The following is a 20,711-nucleotide window of genomic DNA, read 5'->3' as shown; positions in this document are numbered from 1 at the left end:
TGCACAAATAACTTAATTTAACTTATCTATCTCTTTATCTATTTTTGTTTGTCTTTACTACATCTAATAACTAGATAGTAAAGGTTTACGTTTCAGGTCCTCTTTGCTTCCCTTAGATTCCCTTCTTGGTTCTTACCAGTGTTGAAGGACCTGATAGTTGAGAAAAACAAAAGTCACAAAAAATATCGTTAATCTAAATCACTTCTGGATTATCGCACTTTTTCTCAGGTGAGGGCCAACAGTAAATTGTTAAAAGCTAAAGGCTACAGAAATCATATTTATTTAACGGAATTATCACAAGGAAATAATTTGAAGGGCTTTTGGTCGTTTGTGAATTCACAGAGGGGAAAGCCTTTCATGCCCGCTGTGTTGAGTTATGGTGGTGTTGAATCCAGTCACGGACCAGATATTGTAAATCTTTTTGCAAAATATTTTTCTAGTCTATTCCACTCAAATATGTGACATACCCAGTGATTCACCTTCACTTGGTCTTACTAACTTAAATGGTTTCATCATAACGATATCTGATATTTATTTAAAATTGACAGAACTGGATGTGAATAAGGGTCCTGGTCCTGATGGATTGCCTCCCAGCTTTCTCAAGAATTGTTGTTTTATATTATCCAGACCTCTTTTTCACATTTTTAATATATCCTTAAATAAAAGTAAATTTCCAGAATTCTGGAAAAAATAGTTTTTTACCACCTATTTTTAAAGCGGGAGATAATTAATTGGTGAATAATTACAGGCCCATTAGTATAATTAGTGTAATACCAAAGATATTTGAATGTTTTGCATGTGACTTAAAGCTCCACTTAAAGACAGCTAGTAGACCAACAATTTGGATTTCGAAATAGCAGATCAACTGAATATAATATACTAGTGTTTGTGGACTTTCTGAGGAAGGCTATGGAGAAGGCTGTAGGGTACATACACTGTACACTGATTTCTCCAAGGCTTTTGATCGGGTCAACCATAATATTTTAATAGATAAACTTAAAAAATGGGTGTTGATGGACCACTTTTTAGATGGCTAAGAACATTGGAATCCTTTATGGAAGCTTCCATAAAGTCCTCGTAGACACACCGTCTCAGGACTAGCAACTTCAACGTGGAGTCATATGTCGCTATGTTACCTAATCGAACGGTAACTTTAACATCTTAATATTTTATAAGAAATACTGTCAACCAAATGTAACTAATTATTTGTTAACGGGTTTTTACCCATATATTTAGTGGCTACATTTATGTACTCCTAGACACTGATGATGGAATGATGGATTCCGAAAACGTTTTGTCTAACATAGCCCGTTTGAGTTTTTAAATATATACCTGTTACAAAGGATTTTAATTAATTTTTTAAATATTTCTGAGTTACAGGGGTTCAAAGTACCAGGTTTTTAGTTTCATTAAATAATAGATATATAAATAATATACAGGGTGTTCGTAAATAAGTGCAACAAACTTCAGGGAGTGATTTTGCATAAAACAATAATGACAGTTTGCTACATAACAGTATGTCCGCAAATGCTTCGTTTTCCCAGATACGGGGGTTGAAATAATTTTTATTTCAAACTGATAATTTGTTTATTGCTTTGAAATAGGTTAGAATATGCAAATTAAATTTAGTGAGTTTTAAGAGGTAGTTATTGCGCATTTTTTTCCATACAATTAAGAATTTCATATTCATCATTGGCGCGTGTACGGGAAATGGTCACAATTTTGTTAAAAAATAATGCCAGCTACTAGTCCTGAAGATCGATACTACGTAGCTAAATTAGCTTTTGGCAAAAAATTCAACCTTTCTCATTTTATAGCGGGGTTGCAGGATCCATTAAAAGTATTACAGAAAATTATATTAATAACAGTATTGATGACATTGATGAAAATAATGTTAGAGAAGATATTATTTTAAACAAAAATGAAACAGCTAATCAACAAGAATTTTTCTTTGCAGATTTTAATAATAGGCTACAAAATAAAAATGTTACATTTGGAACTGATTCATCAATGTTAAAATTATTGCACGAAAAATTATCCTGTATTAAAACAGAAATGGCTTGGGAAAGTTTTTTAAAGACAGGCAGAAAGTTCTTCGGCAAAGACACAAGGCCAATATAAGGCCTAAAGACAAACCGTCTACAAAAGGTTTAAAAGGCGTCATCATAACCTTTCCTTCAACATTGCAGCAAATCAATCAAATGTAACTAAACATGGTGAAGGACCTTGGATTTCGCATTGTTTGCACTGTTTTATTTCCTATTGCATTGTTTTAGTTTTCTTTAATCATACATTACAAATAATTTAGAATCAGTCTCCTTTTGACTGATTTTAATAAAAAGTCCTCTTTTTTAGCCTACCAATATTCCGCATATAAATATTGTACCAAAGTAACATTCCATATACATTTTTTTCACTTCCCCACATATTTGTTTAAACATGACCGCGTTCCTCAACGGAAAAATTGAATAGTTCTAGATGCTAAATACATATACGGAATGTTTAGATGCATCCCGTATTTGGAAAGAAGCATTTGAGGACATACGTTTATATAGCCAACTGTCATTCTTTTAATGCAAAATTACTTCCTAAAGTTTGTCGCACTTATTTACTGACACCCTGTCTATGAGCAGATTAAAATATACTTCAGATACTTTTGAATCAAAGCAATGAATGGAGTAGGAACGACTACAAAATTACCAAAAATTAAACAACACAGTAAAAAAATATTCAAATGGCATGAAAATATATAAATATTAAACGAGGAATCCATTAACATTAGTAATAATTTATTTGTTAGACTAACAGCCCCTTTCTAATTTAAGAGCTATAAATATTTGAATAACACTAACACTAAAATGTCGCTGCCTGTTTTTTTGATCGTAAAATGTGTTTGCTAAAAAATATCTGAAAATATCGAGTGCTAATTAAAATAATTGGTTAAAAAAAAATCAGAAATATTAAGTCATAAAAGACGTAAAAGTAACAAAAGGTAAAAGTCAATTAACCAAAGGTACGAATGACAAAAGGGTGAGTAAAATCATTTAACATGATGCTTGTAAAGGCATAATAGATTATCAAAAGATGGAAATGGAATGGATGGAATAGATTATGACAAAAGGAAAAAAACTGATAAGATTAAAAAAACTTTAAAAACCTACAGAAGTATTTTAATAATTAGTTTGGGAGATTAACAACCTTTGCATCAATAATTAAGACTATCAAACCTCATTTACAGTGAATGTGAATATATCAGAAAAAATCGTTTTCAGAAAGTTAAATTACATATATTTTTTAGTTATTCTAACGTTACTTTTATGGTAGGGATCAATGGAATAAGACAGGTAACACTGAGCTGTAAGATTCCTTAAGAAATTATGTTGCAAATGGTCGCCATATTGAATTTTAAAATGAAAAAAAAACCATTTTTGCTCAATGTCTCTGCCATTTTCAACTTTTCGACAAAAATGGTAGAGACTAAAGTTGCTGCAAATGCGGTTTCTTACAATTTTTGTTTGAAAATTTTTTCGTGCGGTCAATATTTTCCAAGTTAAGGGGAAAATAGTGGAATAGAGGAAGGGAAGCATAATTTTCGAATTATCTCGTTTATTACTTAACTTTATGACAAGAATGTAAATAAATAAAAATGGAGAGAATTATATTTTTACAATTTTGATCTTCTTCATATTTTTGCTGAAATCAATCTTTAAGGTCATAAGTCTAACGATTTCTAGACGGTGACTTCATTAGCAGCAAGCCATAAACTGGAACGAACCTACCACTTTAAATATTGACTTGTGCAAAAAATGAAAGAGATTACAATTTTATATAATATAATTCTCTTCATTTTTGCTTATGTATATTCATGTCGTAAAGTTAATAATAAACGAGATAATTCGATAATTATGCTTCGCCCCCTTCCACTACCTTTTCCTTAACTCGGAAAATATCGACCGCACGAAAAAATTAAAAAAAAAAAAGAAATTTTAGGAAATCGCGTTTGCAACAATTTGAGTTATTAGCGTTTTTGTCGAAAAGTGGAAAATGGCGGAGATATTGAACAAAATGGTTCTCCTTTAAAACCAAGATGGCGGCTGACGCAACTCTGGAATTCAGTCGCGTTTTTAAGTTTACACTACTATTGGCCACCTAAAGGTTAGAATAATAAAATTTGGGGCAGCTTGCCACGTAAGGTCAAATGTTATCCTGACTGCACTAACAATTGATTTTTGAAACTATCACCAGCTGTACATGATTACTGTGTATCAACTATGCAATACAACCGAATTATTATATAAAAAAAATTTCAATATTTTTTATTATTTTGTGGAATATTTTCTGATTACTATAAATATTATAACCAAGACAAAAAAAAGCTCAAACAAACCAATCCAAAGGAAATAATAAAAATAGAAAATTTAAGAGATGACTCCATAAAATCATTATATCAAAAAAGGCTAGAACAGAAAATACAAATGGAGAATATCGAAAATGAAAGCAATGTAGAGACTAGCTGGAGAAAACTTAAGAAAAACATTCTGGATGCTGCCCGAGAAGCACTTGGACCAAAAATAACAAACAAAAAGTGGTCAACGAAAACAATGGTTTACACTAGAGGGTAAACAAAAATGTCACCAAAAAAGAAAGCTTTCCTAAAACATAAGTCAGAAAAAACGAATAAATCATATGACGAATATAAAAGAATAAGAACTGAAACTCATCAAATGGTAAGAAAAACAAAAACAGACTTCTGGGAAAGATTCACAAAAGGACCAGAGATGGATTTCTATGGACAACAGAAACAAGTATGGCGCTTCATAAGACAACAAAGAAGCGAAGTGAAAGAACTAGTTGAAATAGAACACATACAAGAGGATACATGGGTGGCCTTCCTGACAGAAATGTTTAAAAAACAAAACGAAGAACCTTTACCAGAAACGCCAAATATAATAACTGAGGAAAAGACAGAAATCTCCCAAAACGATGTAAAAGAAGGAATAAACAAATTGAAAAGGAGAAAGTCACCAGGAGAAGATCAAATACCAAATGAACTCTTAAAATATGGATGTGATCACCTTGTACAATATCTGCAACTTCTTATTAATAAAATAATCACCACGAACAGAATACCAGATGAATGGAGGAGAGCGATCATGGTGATGTTCTTCAAAAAAGGAGATAAGAAAGACCCCAATAATTATCGAGCAATAAGTCTATTAAATACAACACTTAAATTGACAACAAGAATAATAGCGACAAAAATAAACAAACGAATATTTCTGCAAGAGGAACAGCAAGGATTTCGGACAGGAAGATCATGCACGGATGCAGTTTTTGTAATAAGACAAATAAAAGAAAAGTCGCTGGAATACAACAAACCAGCATATATGTGTCTGATAGATTTGAAGAAAGCGTTTGATAGAGTGAGAATTCGGGACGCGATACATTTATTATATGAAAAGGGAATATCACTGGATTTAGTAAAAACCATTGAAAATATATATAAAGATAACATAGCTATGATAAGATGTAAAGGAAAACCATCGCAACTTATCAAATATGAAACTGGCATTAGACAAGGAGATTCGCTGAGCCCATTAATATTTAATCTGATAATGGACGAAATCATAAAGAAAGTTAAAAAAAGAAGAGGATATAGAATGGGAGAAAAGGAAATAAGGATAATATGCTATGCCGACGACGCCATAATAACAGCCGAAAATAAAGATGACCTACAAAGATTAATTAAAGAATTCGAAGATACGGCGCTCATATACAACATGGAGATCTCAGCAGAGAAAACTAAAGCGATAGTGATATCAGCGGAACCGAGAAGATGTAAACTAGTCGTAAATAACAAAATAATAGAACAAGTGATGGAAACTGAATACTTGGGAATAAAACTGTCAAGCTACGGAAAAGTGGAAGAAGAAGTACAAAAACAAGTGAACATGGCAAACAGAGCAGCAAGATGTCTCAACAACACAATCTGGAGAAACAAATACCTCACAACGGAAACGGAAACCAGGATATATAAATCAACAATAAGACCGATAATGACGTACACAGCGGAAACAAGAGCAGATACGGCGAAAACACAAACACTACTGGAAACAACAGAAATGAAAGTCTTACGAAAAATAACAAACCAAACTCTAAGAGACAGAGTAAGAAGTGAGGAAATACGAGCGAGATGTGGTATAGAGGAAATAAACACGTGGACCAAAAGAAGAAACGTGGAATGAAATCAACACATCGAAAGAATGACAAAAAATAGAATAGTACGAATATCAAGAGACAAATCGCCAAATGGAAGAAGATCATTGGGACGACCGAGGAAAAGATGGTCAGACAACGTCACTTGAGGCTAAAAACCGAAGTAAAACAGGCATTTTGCCTGTTTATAAAGTAGGAAGAAAGAAGAAGAAGAAGATAAAAAATAACTGACGTAAGACTTTATTAATAATCAAAACCAATACTTAATACTTCATTTATGTTGGCAAAAATGCAGTAATAAATAACAAGCCCAAGGTTAACAAACTGTAAGGTAAATTTGGACGTCAGGTTGTTATTCCATACATGCATTAATTTATTTTCATTATCAAATGTCATTATCACCCATTAGCAGACGAAATTATAAACTATGTAAATTTTATCGACAGAAAAGTAAAAGCACTTTAAATAAGTAAAAACGCGAATAAAAAATTTCATTAAATTAATTAAATCGTTTTCATAGGAAAATTGTTGCATTTTGTATATGATTTCTTTATATGACCACGTCATAACCTGCCAAATTTCCTAACCTATTCAAAGAACCTTCTACCAATACGCAAAGACCAGCGTAGCAGAGAAACGGTCAGCTATTCCCGTAAAATAAGAAATAAAAAAAACGCAAGGCTTTTAGTCTCTGAAATTCATTTAAACCAGTAGCAGTCTCGAAAGTAGAGGGACAGACGGTGCTAAAAATCACCGTAGTTGACCAGGCTACTTTCACAAACGGCAAAGAATATGGTTTATAACAACATATAATAGAAGAACATTAATAAAGGACGAAAAACTTGTAGAACTTAAAAATGAGCTGAAGCACATAAACAAATACAACAAATGGTAGGTAAAAGCAAATGGTACTTTTGTCGAGAAACCCATTCCAGTATAGAGGAGAGTCTTTTAATAGTGGCATCAGATTTTTGGTAAATAAAAAACACACAAAGCATATACTTGCATTTAAAAGCATAAGTGATAGAGCTATATAATCTGCTCTAAAAAGTAAACAAACACATTCGATTAAAGATAATTTAGGCATACGAAGAAATTGACTTTATAATTACTAACAAAAAAGAAGCGGTTCAAGAAATAACTATATTAAATCAATTTTCAACCAGATGTACCCATTGTAATCAAAAATAGTTAGAGCAAAGGTAGTCTTAAACGAAAAGAAGGAAAGAAGAGGTATATTAACAAAAACTAAAAATGTCACACACTCCGATTCCAACACAAAGATAGAACCCACCATATCAGGGAAAAATAGAATGTAACCTAAAGAAAGACGTACAAGATGAAATCAAAAGAAAATAAGTTTTTAATTTAATAAGTTTTAACAACGAAAAGCCTTGTAGTTGACATTGTTTGTACATCTACAGCGTTGCGAAAAAGTCTGGCAACAAGACTTTTTTGGTATACTAAATGGCAGTATACTAAATAGCATTAAATTTTGCATGTTTTACAGAATAAACAAGTGTTTATAACGCCATTGCTTCAAGTATCGCCGCCATCCTATTTTTTTTTAAATAGCAACGTAGGGTGAGTGATACGTCACAGAAAAGTTTATTTCACCTCAATCATTCAACCTCAAGGTCTATTCAACCTCAAAGAGTTGTCGATTTGTTTGTTGATAATGATGCAATCTACCGTAAAAGCTGCAAATAAAATTGTTAATCATTTATACAATAATTAACTGCATTTCACGACGTATGCGATCTTTCACATAATTTAGATTAGGGGGTTTGTTAAAATATAAACGCGGATTTTTAAGTAACCCTACAGAAATAATCAAGTGCTGTCAAATCGGGTGATCTTGCCAGTCATGATACCTCTATGATACCTCTTCGATCAATCCATCTCTGAGGTAAAATTGTATTTAAATATTGCCTAACATCATGTAACAACATTAAAAATATACATTCATGTTTGAAAACAAACGGTTAATTTCAGCTACAATTTGATTTTGGAGAAGGTCGAGATATTTGGCTCCGGTCATCGTACCTTAAATAAAAAAAGGACCAAATAAATGGTTTTTTATCAAATCAGACATCAATTTTTTTTGAATTTTATGTATAAATCTCCTCCATCCAGTGCGGATTACAATCTGATCAATATCGAGAAATATGCCTATTCACATAATCATTTAAACAGAATGTGACTTCATCACTAAATACAACAAAATCTAAAAAATTGTGTTGCGTCTTAATTTTCTCTGTTACCGTTTCACAAAGTTCTAATCGGCGATCAAAATCATCTTCAGATAATTTTTGGTGGGTCTGAACTTTGTATGGATGAAATTTGTGTGCATGTAAAATGGACCGTAAAGACTTTCTACTAATTTCATAATTTTTGCCAGTACATTCGTAGACACTTTAGAATTCTCTTGAACGTTTAATAGGATATCTAATACGATCGATGGATAGAAATGAGAAGCGACGAGGAGTAAAGAACTTCGACCTGTAAAAAGGGAAAAGCTGAGGAGGAAGAAAAAAAAATGTGGTTTTGCTCTAAACAGATAATTAAAGCCTTCTTAATTTTTTGTAATTAAATTAACATTATGAAACGTTTTCTTCTCTAACTTACTTTTCTCAGGGTTTTGGTAATTTTACCAATATCACTTACGACCTCAAAATTATTTTTTTTAATATATGTTTTCCATAGCTTTTATATTATTTAAGGGAACCTGTCAGTTATACAAAAGATTATTTTTACTCTATCGAATGTTTTATTTAAGTTAATCTGATATAAAACGCTGGTCTATTATACTCTAAAGATTTTTCCGTAATTTTCTTTATGACGAATATTGCATCTGTTTACCATTCTAGTACGAAAACCATGCTGTTCCTCTGCTACACTTCCATTCGTCATTTAATTTATTCATTCCCTCCAAGTATAAGGATGGCATTTAATAAATTGATACCTTTATAGTTTACTGACAGTTTTTTATTGTCTTTTTTAATAGCAGGATCAATTTGTTAGTTCTTCATTCTCCTGATATTTTATTGTATTTTATGATTTTATTAATTATTCCTGTTAGTCAGCCCATCATGACTGCTCCAAAATATTTAAACAGTTTATTTGGTATACTGTCTTTTCCTGCAGCTCTTCTATTCCTTAGCTTTTTAAAATATATGATTAAGTATTAATACAACGAATATAAAAAACTCACCTATATTCCTTTCCGCCCGATTTACGATGTCTTATACAAGCTCCAAACTCCTTTTCGTAGTTACGTTTACAAACCTCCTCTCCAATCGTCTCTTTGGGCCGAGATCCAGCTCTAAACGTTCCGTAACTTTCTGCAAATCTCTTTCCATTTTTATTTGACGTGTATATCGTTACACGAGAAGAGGATGGCTCCTTGATGGTCGGTGTCGTGTCGCAGTGCTGTTCGTTGCATACACAAACTATGTTTCCCTCTCCGTAATTTCTTTTCAAACATTCGCTTGCCGTCGTGTAGGAGTATTCTGGAAAATAAACAAAGAAATTGTCTTAGAACAAGGGTTTTTGTAAAAGGTGCAACAGATTGAATGATGGTATTTTATAACGAGGGTTTCTTTAGATGTTTGATGTAAAAATTAACGCACCTTTATAAAAACTAACAAGGCATTTTATAAAAATTAGAACATTTTATACACGGTGAGTCAAACCTGTGGTTTGCTTTTGTTACAGCTAATACACAAAAACTTTATAACAAAAATAATGTAATAAACGATGTATGAGTGTATTAAATAAACATTATGTATATGAATGTAAAATTATTTTAGATTATACAAGGTCAATCCAAACAACGGAATAAATTAAAGTTGTGTTTTTTTTAAACGGAAAATCCTGTACCTATATTAAAGCATTTTTAAATATTGTTTTGAACAGTACTTGTAGAAAGTTTTATAGGTATAAAATTATTATTCTTTTTAACGTTTCAATTTTTGTCAAAATTTTTTATTGAGAAAATATTAGAGTCGTCAGAGATTTGACCCCTAAAAATTATGCAAAGAATCTAAATTTTGCTGAAAATATCAATTTTGTGACCATAAAAAAGATGCAAAAAAGTTAACCACTTTAAACCCCAGGCTTCTCCCTAAAATCCTCCTCGTAGGGGAAAAAATCGATTTACCAAGAATCTGCACGGCCTAGGAAAAAATGTTTTAAATAAAAAATGTAGCTGATATAATATTGAACAAAAATATTTATTAGCACTTTTTGGGTAGAATAAACCGTTCTCTCAGAAACAACGTTTGAAGCGACCGACGATTTTGAATGTCATGCGCGAAATCCATGTTAAATAAAATTTGTATCAACTCTACGGTATAAAATCGATATCTTTTAATCAGACTGTCTTATTCACAAAAATAAAAATGCGTTGTAAAGGTGAAGAGAACTTAAGTAAAATATATTAGGCTTTCACGGCCATCGTCTAACTTGTTAAACTGTCTGTTTGGGCTGTTAGGCCGCTGTCTTCTGAGATTAGTTCTCGACGTTTCCAACACTAGGGGTTGGCATCTTCTGGAGATGTTACTGTTTCGCTTGTACAGTTTCAGCGTACAGTTTAACATGTTAGAACTTAAGTTCTTTTGAAAAACGTACTAGTGTAATTAAAAAAGAGTAGTTTTAAGTGTATTAGATTGTTTGTAATGTGAAAGTTTAAATTCAGAGTCTTTTAAAAATATTTTAGATGACTCACATTTGTTGCCAAAACTCAAAACTAAAACGTCTTGCTATAGGTTTTGAAGATTAGGTTCTAGTTATGGAAACTCCATAGTGGCCGGTCAATGAAAGGGATACGTTGTATTGATCTCATGAGAATAATAAAAAATCGCGCCACGTTTACTTATTACCACCTTTATAAAAACTGAGTTAATTTGCGGCAAAATACAAAAATTACATACGACAGCTGCACTCTTTACCTTTAAAACGCATCTTGATTTTTGTTGATAGGCCACTTTTGGGTCAAAAGATATAGAAATTTTACCGTCGAGCTGATCAAGAGCATTGATTTCGAGCGCGTAACTGACATTCAAAATCGCCGATCGCTTCAATCGTTGTTTCTAAGGGTACCATTTATTCTACTCAAAAAAATTCTGATAATGACTTTTTTTTAAATTATCTTCGCTACATTTTTATTTAAAACACTTTTTAAATGGATGGAAAATCCGGAAGTGAAAGTGGTAAACTTTTTTGCATCTTTTTTAGAGTCCTAAAATTGACATTTTCGGCAAAATTTAGCTTGCTCGTATTATTTTAAGGGGTTCAGTGGCATTTTCGTCTCTGACGAATGGAGTAGTAATATTTAAAGGGCTGTGGATTAGGTTACTAAGGTAATAACAATGTAAATGACATGTCAAAATTTTTCTTAGGTAGTGTTATTTTTTATAATTTAATATCTTTGACATCTAGGCATATAATATACAGTGTGATCACTATTTTCAAAAACAAAATTTTATCTTTTTTTTTTAAATAGAATACTCTCTATATTAGTATTCCATTTTGTAGACAATGTTGACTAGTATGTTTTGTTTTGTAGATATTTAGAGAAGAACTATAAATTTCATGTTTTTGCAAAATTTTATGAATAAATTTCGCAAACCTAATATTTATCCTTTACATTAACCCAAAATAATATTAACCCTATCGATAATCTATATTTATAAATGCATTATTAACTCTGTTAATAAATGTTTAAAATATTACCCATTGCGTTTAAGATACAGTCATATATGGTTATAAAAGACTGTTGAACGTCTTTTATTTCAGGTTCAACACTGGCAAAGGCATTTTGTACACGAATTTTTGTATACAAAAACGGCATCGTACAATAAATGTTAGGCATGTGCTAAATAATAACTACAGCGACGGTTAGATCGAATATGTTACTATGAAATAGCCCTCAAGATAATATACATTACTTTTTCCACTGGACTATTTTTTTTTTGGGTAAATCAAAAATATATTATGAAATTGATAATACAGTCCATCTAGAAAGTATCCGGAAAAAAGAAAGCAGAATTATAATTTTACGGTATTTATTTCTATCACTTGAAATATCAAATTTCAACAAATAGTTTATCTCATTGACTTATACAACCTCCATTTAAATCTAAACACTTAACTAAATGTCCAGGTACACCCGAAACTAGGTCAAGACCATAATTTTCGGTAATGGTGTTCCAGGCCTGTAAAACTGACCGAATCAAACCCTTTATCTCTTGGCGCTGCTCGTTCCACTTTAATCTTCATCAGTCTTCATATGTTTTCAATGGGGCTAAAATCTGGAGATGCTGCTGGTCACGTAATTATTGCCAATTCGTGTTCTTGCATCCAAGCTTGAGTATAAGCAGAAGTATGGCGTCTTGCATTATCTTGCTGAAAACGCCACCCCTTTGGATATAAAACATGAGCCGTTTCAAGAAGAAAACCATTTAGGATGTCACAATATTTCGACCTATCAACAGTACCATTAACTATACAAAGAAGTGTAGCACCACGCTGAGATATTGCTCCCCAAACCATTATTTTAGTGGGAAATTTGGAAATTTGAACGGTAACATTTTCTCTTGATAGAACTTTTAGACGATTTGCAACAAGCTGGAAACAACTTTCATCAGATATAAAGACATTATTAAAATTATCTTCTCGAAAACGTTGACAAAAATCTATTCTTCGTTGCCTTGGCAGAGGGATTTTTTTTTGGATTCCTTGATATGTAGCCTTACTTTTTCAGTGACATGCGGATAGTTTCTTCGTTGATTTTTAAATCTGTTCGCTAATTCTCAAAATCCTAGGCGCGGATTTTGTCGTCCTAACGCCACTAAAGCATTTAAATTGTTTCCGCGAATCTTACTCGGTCTACCCGAAACTGGTCTGTCTCATATCTATGCCATTTTTTATCCTCTTTATTGTCTCATACACTGCACTTTTTCCGAGTTCAGTAAATTGCGCTAATTTTTTAAAGTTTCGGACACCCTTTCTATATAAATATTCTACCACTTTTCTTTTTTCTACTTGCGACATTCATAAAAGACATGCTTTACAGTTTCGTCTTCTCGTTTACAGTTGCTGCATAGAGGTGTGTCTACTAGTCCCAGTATCTGAAGGTGTTTGCTTAGTTGACAATGACCACTTAAAAAACCAATTGTCAAGCGTAGGTTTTTCCTGTTCATTCCCAAGTACTTCTTTGATGCTAATTTTTTAAGGTTACTTAGGGTTATCCTAGCAAGTCTACATCCTTGCCCATCTTTCCATCCTTTTAAGGTTTGCCTATGTGAGTGACATTTGACAATTTCCACGACTGTTTTAGTTGACCTACCAAAAAGATCCGTAGATCCTAAGAGTCTTAGCCTGGTGTCTTCCTGGCCAATTGGTCAGCAATTCAGTTGCCTTTATCCCTATTGTGTCCTTTAACCCACCCACTTCAGGATGAAGGTATTACCATCCAAAGCTTAAGTTAGTTACTAGTGACACCTAATTACTAACTCTGATATGACACGTAGTCTATTCAAGGTTAGTATCCCTTGTCTGCTATCTGATACCTATGGAGATACCAGCCAGTTCTGTCTGAACTACGCTGGTATTTTTGCAAAAACTCCACTTAATTTTTAGGTTCAGTAATCTGGAGTATATCCCGCATCCTGAGCCTTTTTCTATTTTAGAGCCATCGGTGTATATGTAATACGCATTTGCCACGTTTGTCTCACTATACTTGTTTGTCTTGTTTCGATTTTTAGGGTTTGTCAAAGACAAACTTTGGTTTAATTGAATCGCAGCCTGTCTGCAGCAGGGGTAGCGCATCCAACTCTTCCCGCCAGGAACGAGTTCTCAATCACCCTAGGCGAAAGGCCCCAGGTGCGTCCGACCGTTCGTCGACATTGCTCATAGGCAATATATGCTCTTTTAGCTTTACCATCTAAGTGTGAGTTCCATGTTAACTTCCTGTCAAGGGTAATATCAAGTAAATACCAGATAAAAATTTGACATGCTATTTACATTTTTGTTACCTTGGAAACCTAATCCACAATCCTTTAAACATAACGATTTTTCTGAATAAAAGTAAAAGAATATTTTGAAAATAATAAACTTTAGACCTATAAAACCTGATACAAATACTTAATGTTTTAAAAACGTATATACAACAATGCTATAATATACAGGGTGTTCTACTAAAAAAACGCAACTTTCATTGGATCATTCCGTTCCATTCATTAGTTTTGTTATTAACATTTTTTATACTTCACAATTTAGTCGTGATAAAAGAAAACCGGAGGTTGGCGCACCCTGTATAACACTAAAAAATTTTAATTTTTAAAAAAATTGTTTCTGTAAAATACTTTAACGATTATGTAGCCCTAATATTATTATAAAACCAAAGTATATAGGAGTATACGAAATTACCCACATCAATAAATATTTAACAATGTCACCGCCGAGCTGGTGTTAAATTATTGTACACTTTTTAGTTACGACCGTGTAACAATAATGTGCATTGTCATTCATTTAGTAAAAATTGGAATGTATATTGCTGTTATATTTTACATTGCTGTTTAACGGATTATATTCTTTTAGTCTATCAATACAATCTATTCTATCGAATTTTGACCTACGAATCAGTGCGTAAATGAGTGTTTCACAACATAATATTTTCATTGCATAAAACAGTTGACTGTAAATAAAACCTATCAAAAATAACAGAGCAAATAATATTACAGAGTCTTTTATTAAAGCAAACTTTACAATGAGGATTATTTTCATATGTAGCCCAAATATTCCATACTACCGATATGCAAAATAAAACAGCGTGAAACTATAAATCAAGGGTTTGATGTTTATATTTTTAAAATTATGTAATCGTCTATAGATTTGTATTTATAAATAGAAAGATTACTATTTACAAAACAGCTTTTGGGCCATCACCATTTGTACCGCCAACCAAAATTTATTTATTTACATCATATTATGTATTGGATCAAAGGAACAAATAATATTATACATAAAACAGTGTTGCTCGATTTTAAATAAACAATGAAATTGATTTCAAATCACTACTTTGAATTTGAGATATTAATATTGAATAATATTGAATTTTATTGGTTACTTAAGGAAATATTAAGTGGAATGATTTCTCAGCTGAGAAAGAAAAGAATGAAGAATGGGAAGAAATATGTGCACAAATTGAACAATACATAGGAGGAACAAGGAATCTGGAATCCTGAAAAATACTGAAATCTTTAAGGAAGAATAACAACGAAAAGGTCCAAATACAATACATATCAGAAAAAGAGTGGGAAGACTACTATAAAGAACTACTTACAGAAAACCGCCCAGATTTCATAGAGACAGACACGGAACAGAAACAACAACAAAATCAGAATGAAGAACAGATTGAGATAACATTAATCGAGGTAAAGAATGCCATACAGACTTTAAAGAACAAAAAATCAGGAGGACCAGGACGAATCGTTATTGAACTAATTAAGTACGGAACGGACAAACTACACAGAATTATACACGAAATGTTCAGTAACGCTATAAACCTGAACGAAATACCAGATGAATGGTCCAAAGCATATATAACCTCGATACATAAAAAGGGAGATAAGAAGAAATGCGGGAACTTCAGAGGAATCAGTGTGATAGCATGTATGGGCAGGTTATATGGAAAAATACTGAAAGAAAAACTGGTAAAATCTATCTCAAATAAAATCGGAGAAGATCAGGCGGGGTTCACGGCCTTGCATAGACCACATATATACACTACAACAATTAATTGAAAAAAAAAATGGCAAAAAATAGACCAGTACACATGGCATTCATGGATTTAAAAAAGGCATATGACACGGTCCCCAGAAAACAACTATAGAACACGATGAAGGAAGTCGGAATAACTCAGAGGTTACTAGAAGCCGTAAAAAAGCTTTACAACAACAACAAGGTAAGAGTTAAAAGCGGCAATAAATACTCCAACGAATTTAAGACCACAAAAGGCTTATTGCGGGGATGCTCTACATCTCCGACACTGTTCAAGATATTCCTCGAACAAATATTAAAACCATGAAAAAGAAAATGTGAAGGGATGGGAATACCAATCCGGAGCAACTTCTTGTACACATTAAGCTTTGCAGATGACCAAGTGGTAACGGCTCAAGATGAAGAAGATCTGTGCTATATGCTCCGAAAATTAGAAAAGGAATACACAAAAAATGGACTGGAAATAAATCTAGAAAAGACTTATAACAACAGAGCAAGAACCAGTGAGAAACATGGAAATGGACGATAATAGGGAAATTAACGGCACTGACAAATTCAAATATTTAGGATTCATATTCTCAAAAAATGGAACCACCGAGCAAAAGATAACCAGAAGATTAGCACAGACAAGAACATGTATTAAACAAATGAACGGGGTACTGTGGGATAGACAGATTACCAGAAATACAAAGAAGAGAATTTATAAGACCTTGGTACGCAGTATAATGACCTATGGAGCAGAGAATTGGGTAATAAATAAACGAAACAGCTCCAAAATCACAGCAACTGAAATGGAGTTTATGAGAAGAAGCTGCAGAGTGACAAAAATGGATCGCATCAGAAATGAGGAGACAAAACGAAGAATGGCAGTAGAACAAGACATACTCAGCTACATCGAAGAAAAACGTTTAATTTGGTATGGACATGTGAGAAGAACAGATCATACAAGGTGGATAGCAAAGATTTCGGATTGGAACCCAATAGGAAGGAGGAAAAGAGGTAGACCCCAAAAGATCATAGAGGGATGAAGTGGACGAGGCCATCGAAAGACGAGACCTTAGAGATGGAGAATGGCAGAACAGAAAGGACTGGACACATTGGCTGAAAGAAGGAAGGCGGCGACAGCTGTGAAAATCCTTATATAGATAGATAGATTTCTGAGCTTTTAAACGTCACTTTCTGTTTAAATGAACTACTGTAGAGGTACATCATATTAAACATTTTATATAAGAGTATTTATGTAACTGTTTGTATGAGAAAATAAAGCCGTCGCTTTTACTATTTTCCTTATAATTTCATTATATTTTCTCAACTATTAGACCTTCCTAGGATTTATTTCAAATATTTCAAAATCAAAATTGGCCAAATCGATTTTGATATTCTCGATTTATTATAAAAAAAGTTATAAAAAGATAAAATGATGTTTGTTAAATGTCATTTTATAATATTTTAAAATACATGGATTAAATGAATTAAAACTGCAGACGTGAAATCGTATAAAATATTTTAAATTTACAAATAAAAAAATAATGGTCATTCATCGGGATAAAAAACATCTTATCCTAAGTTGGACCAACATATACACAAAATTTTATTGCAATAGTCTCGGGGGTTTGGAAAGGCTTCCGGGGTTAGCGCGGTTAGTACAATTAAACCTAAAACTAAGATCAATATTATTATAAAAATTAATAATAAACTCACCAGGCTTCCAGCTTGAACCGCGTAGACATTCTCTCTGGTGTGTTCTTCAGGGTTTTCGGAGTTTCAGTCTTCTGAGCCCCCAGACACTATTACCCTGTTTACAAGTCACTGAAATATTACTACTGTGCACAGCGGATAGATCATTAGCAGTAGGGGAGTGATTAGTTATCTTTGGAGTCTCATAAGACAAAAAGCTTTGAAGAAGACGTCAGAGATCATGTCGAAAGCTCGGCGCAGTAATAATAGACACGGTTCATCCCGAAAGCCTGGTGAATTTAATAATAATTTTTATAATAATTTGTAATAATGATTCTAGTATTCTACAAATATTCACCATCAAATTTCTCAGGTAATTCTAAATTAACGTCAGCGATCCACACTTTTATTAACTTGATATTGGGTGCGTGTTATAACAATATCGTGCCTCACTTTATAAGTGTTCTGAGATTGTAAATGATTTTCTTTGCCTTCGCATGTAAAAAAAAGAGTCTTATTATTATGTAAAAATTGTATCACATCAAAAAAATAATTTTTATGTTGTGAATGATTAACTTTCAAGTAGGTATAGATTGTAATAAAAGTGTGTGGACGAAAAGAAGATCAGCTTCTGAATCAGTTAACATTTTGAAAAATAAAATAATCTTCCAAAGTTACAAAATTTGATTGGAAAAATTTGTGGTAGCGGAAAAAAATGATATTAAAAAGTTAACACAAGTAAGTTTAAACAGTGATGTTAAGCAACCAATTTTTAATGCTACCACAAAAAGACAAGATATGCCGCTTCTACTTATCTTTCACTCATGACTCGTCTGATTATTTTAATTATGTACGTCTTTATAAAAATAATTAAAAATATCTTTTGTTTTAACTAAATTGTAAGTATTATTAGTATTGAATTAATGTTTAAAAATTCAAACAAAGATTTTTACGCGCGAGGTGCCTGTATTGCCATTACCGCTATATACATTTAGTGGTAGAGTACTCGAAAGGCTTAATCGAAAAATTGGGTCGATGTTTTCAGCAAGATAGAAACCATTTATCCTTGTTAAAATATTTTTACCTACACTCAAAGGTTTAAAGATTGTAAAGCTTGTTGTAAAATTGCAATTAATCTAGTAGTTTATTGGAAAAAAATCCCAAAAATTACTAATTTCTTTTTTTTAACGAAAAATTCCAAATAATCCGAAAAGGAAGCATTTTTCGAAAAATTACCAGGAAAAAAAAAGTGTTTATGTCGATGAGATACGCTTAAAACCTTCGTCGTGAAACGATTTGGTGAATTTTTTTATAAGATATTTGTTAATACCAATAATTGCTGGTCCACTTGAAAAAATAAAAATAAATAAGTTTGAGAAAATTTTTTACAATCAAGTAAAAAAGGTTTGGTGCATTAGAAAAGCAAAACAAGTTTAGTTTAGGTTATATTTCGTTTGTAAGAGTCTTTTAAAGGTAAACGCCTTGTCAATTTTAAATGAGGTACGCCTTGATACCTAACACCGTTTGAAAAAATTAATTGGTATCTCCACTAGAGAAAAGGTTATTTATTACATTAGCGCTAAAAAGTGTCCCCTTAAGTTAAAAGTTGACATGTTTCGGCATTTCTTTCTAACATGTTACATTTCTGAAATATTAGGTTCTTTTCAAATGACAGTGTACATTATGTATATAATTATAAAAAATGTATGTATGTACAAACAGTGTCAACGTTTTATTTACGTATTTTGAAGCAGGAACTGCTGAAATAATAATATTGCCACACAAATTATTTTTCATTTTCAAGATAATATTGCACAATTAACTAAAGTTAACAAGTAATTAGTTTTCTAAAACATATAAAAAAGACAAAATAACATTGACCCCAATAACTTCCTCATATTTGTAATCGTCTATAATAACAATAAAAATAAGTATATTATTATAAATGTCTGTATTATCTTGTGTAACTTATTCAAGAACAAATGTTTAATTGTATTTTGAAAGTCACGCATAATTTAAATATTTAATGTGAGATATTGACAAAATAAACGTATCGCACGTACATATTTATTTTTATGGGTTGAAAATATGCTTATAAAAGTAACTGATATATTTAAATCAACCAATAAAGTTTAAAAATAAAAATAATAACAATTAACATGATACACCGCTACATAAAAAATCACATAATTTCATATATTTGTAACTATAACTGCAGTAATGAAATCCAATGGTAAACAAGACTAATTTTTTTCATCGTACATGGAGATAAAAGTTCGAATTCTGGCATGGTTGAATAGTCCAGTCGTCAGAGACAAAAATACCACTCAATTTTTAAAAATCATACAAAAAAGCTGAATTTGGCTGAGAATTCAATTTTGTGACCCTAAAAAAAGGTTTATTACTCTTACCCCCGGGTTTCCCCCTAAAATACCCTCGCTTAGAGAAGAAAACGGAAAATATCGATTTACCAATACAATAAAATACAAGATATTTATAAAAATTAGCAATTGTGATATCGTCGATTTTCACAATTATCTAGTGGATGTTGTTCTTATTAGAAGTGAAAGTTAAAGCTTCATTTTTTATGTTCAATCAATGCCTTTTAATTTCTCTTAAAAAACGTACAATACAATATTCTCTTTTAGCGACATTTTTTCTCCTTGGCACATGCCATCAGAAGCATTGGTAAACAAATATTATTCTCTAATATACAAAAAATTACACTAAGGCTCATTCTATCTAACAAGGTCATTAAAATTATTAAAATATAAATTAAATAACTATTCATATAAATGTTATAGTAATACATTAATGTGTATATCCTACCGAGTAAGACTTCGCACTAGACTAAACAATAATAACAATGTATAACAGTAAGGTATAACTTGCATTTGAAATGAGTGAGTTTGTCCCTTAGAATAACAAGATAGTCAAGATAGACAAGACAGATATAAAGATAATAGCTATAAGCAAACAAATTATTAATGCTAATTTTAATATTTTCATCCTATTAAAGTAACACCATGCTA

The 20,711-nt window shown here is 31.9% G+C and overlaps 1 protein-coding gene across 1 annotated transcript in view; it reads right to left on the bottom strand.

Annotated features, from left to right (window-relative positions):
- LOC140432438 (putative glucosylceramidase 3) overlaps positions 1-20,711 on the bottom strand; it is a 74,720-nt gene that overhangs the window by 43,707 nt on the left and 10,302 nt on the right. Inside the window, exon 2 of the mRNA XM_072520342.1 lies at positions 9,431-9,728. Coding sequence (XP_072376443.1) covers positions 9,431-9,728 — 298 coding nt within the window. The remainder of the gene's footprint in view (positions 1-9,430; positions 9,729-20,711) is intronic.

The sequence above is a fragment of the Diabrotica undecimpunctata genome, chromosome 1 (assembly GCF_040954645.1).
Source record: "Diabrotica undecimpunctata isolate CICGRU chromosome 1, icDiaUnde3, whole genome shotgun sequence".
In the NCBI taxonomy this organism is placed as follows: domain Eukaryota; kingdom Metazoa; phylum Arthropoda; class Insecta; order Coleoptera; family Chrysomelidae; genus Diabrotica; species Diabrotica undecimpunctata.
The sequence above is the reverse complement of the archived record's forward strand: the minus strand, read 5'-3'. Positions and strand labels throughout refer to the sequence as shown.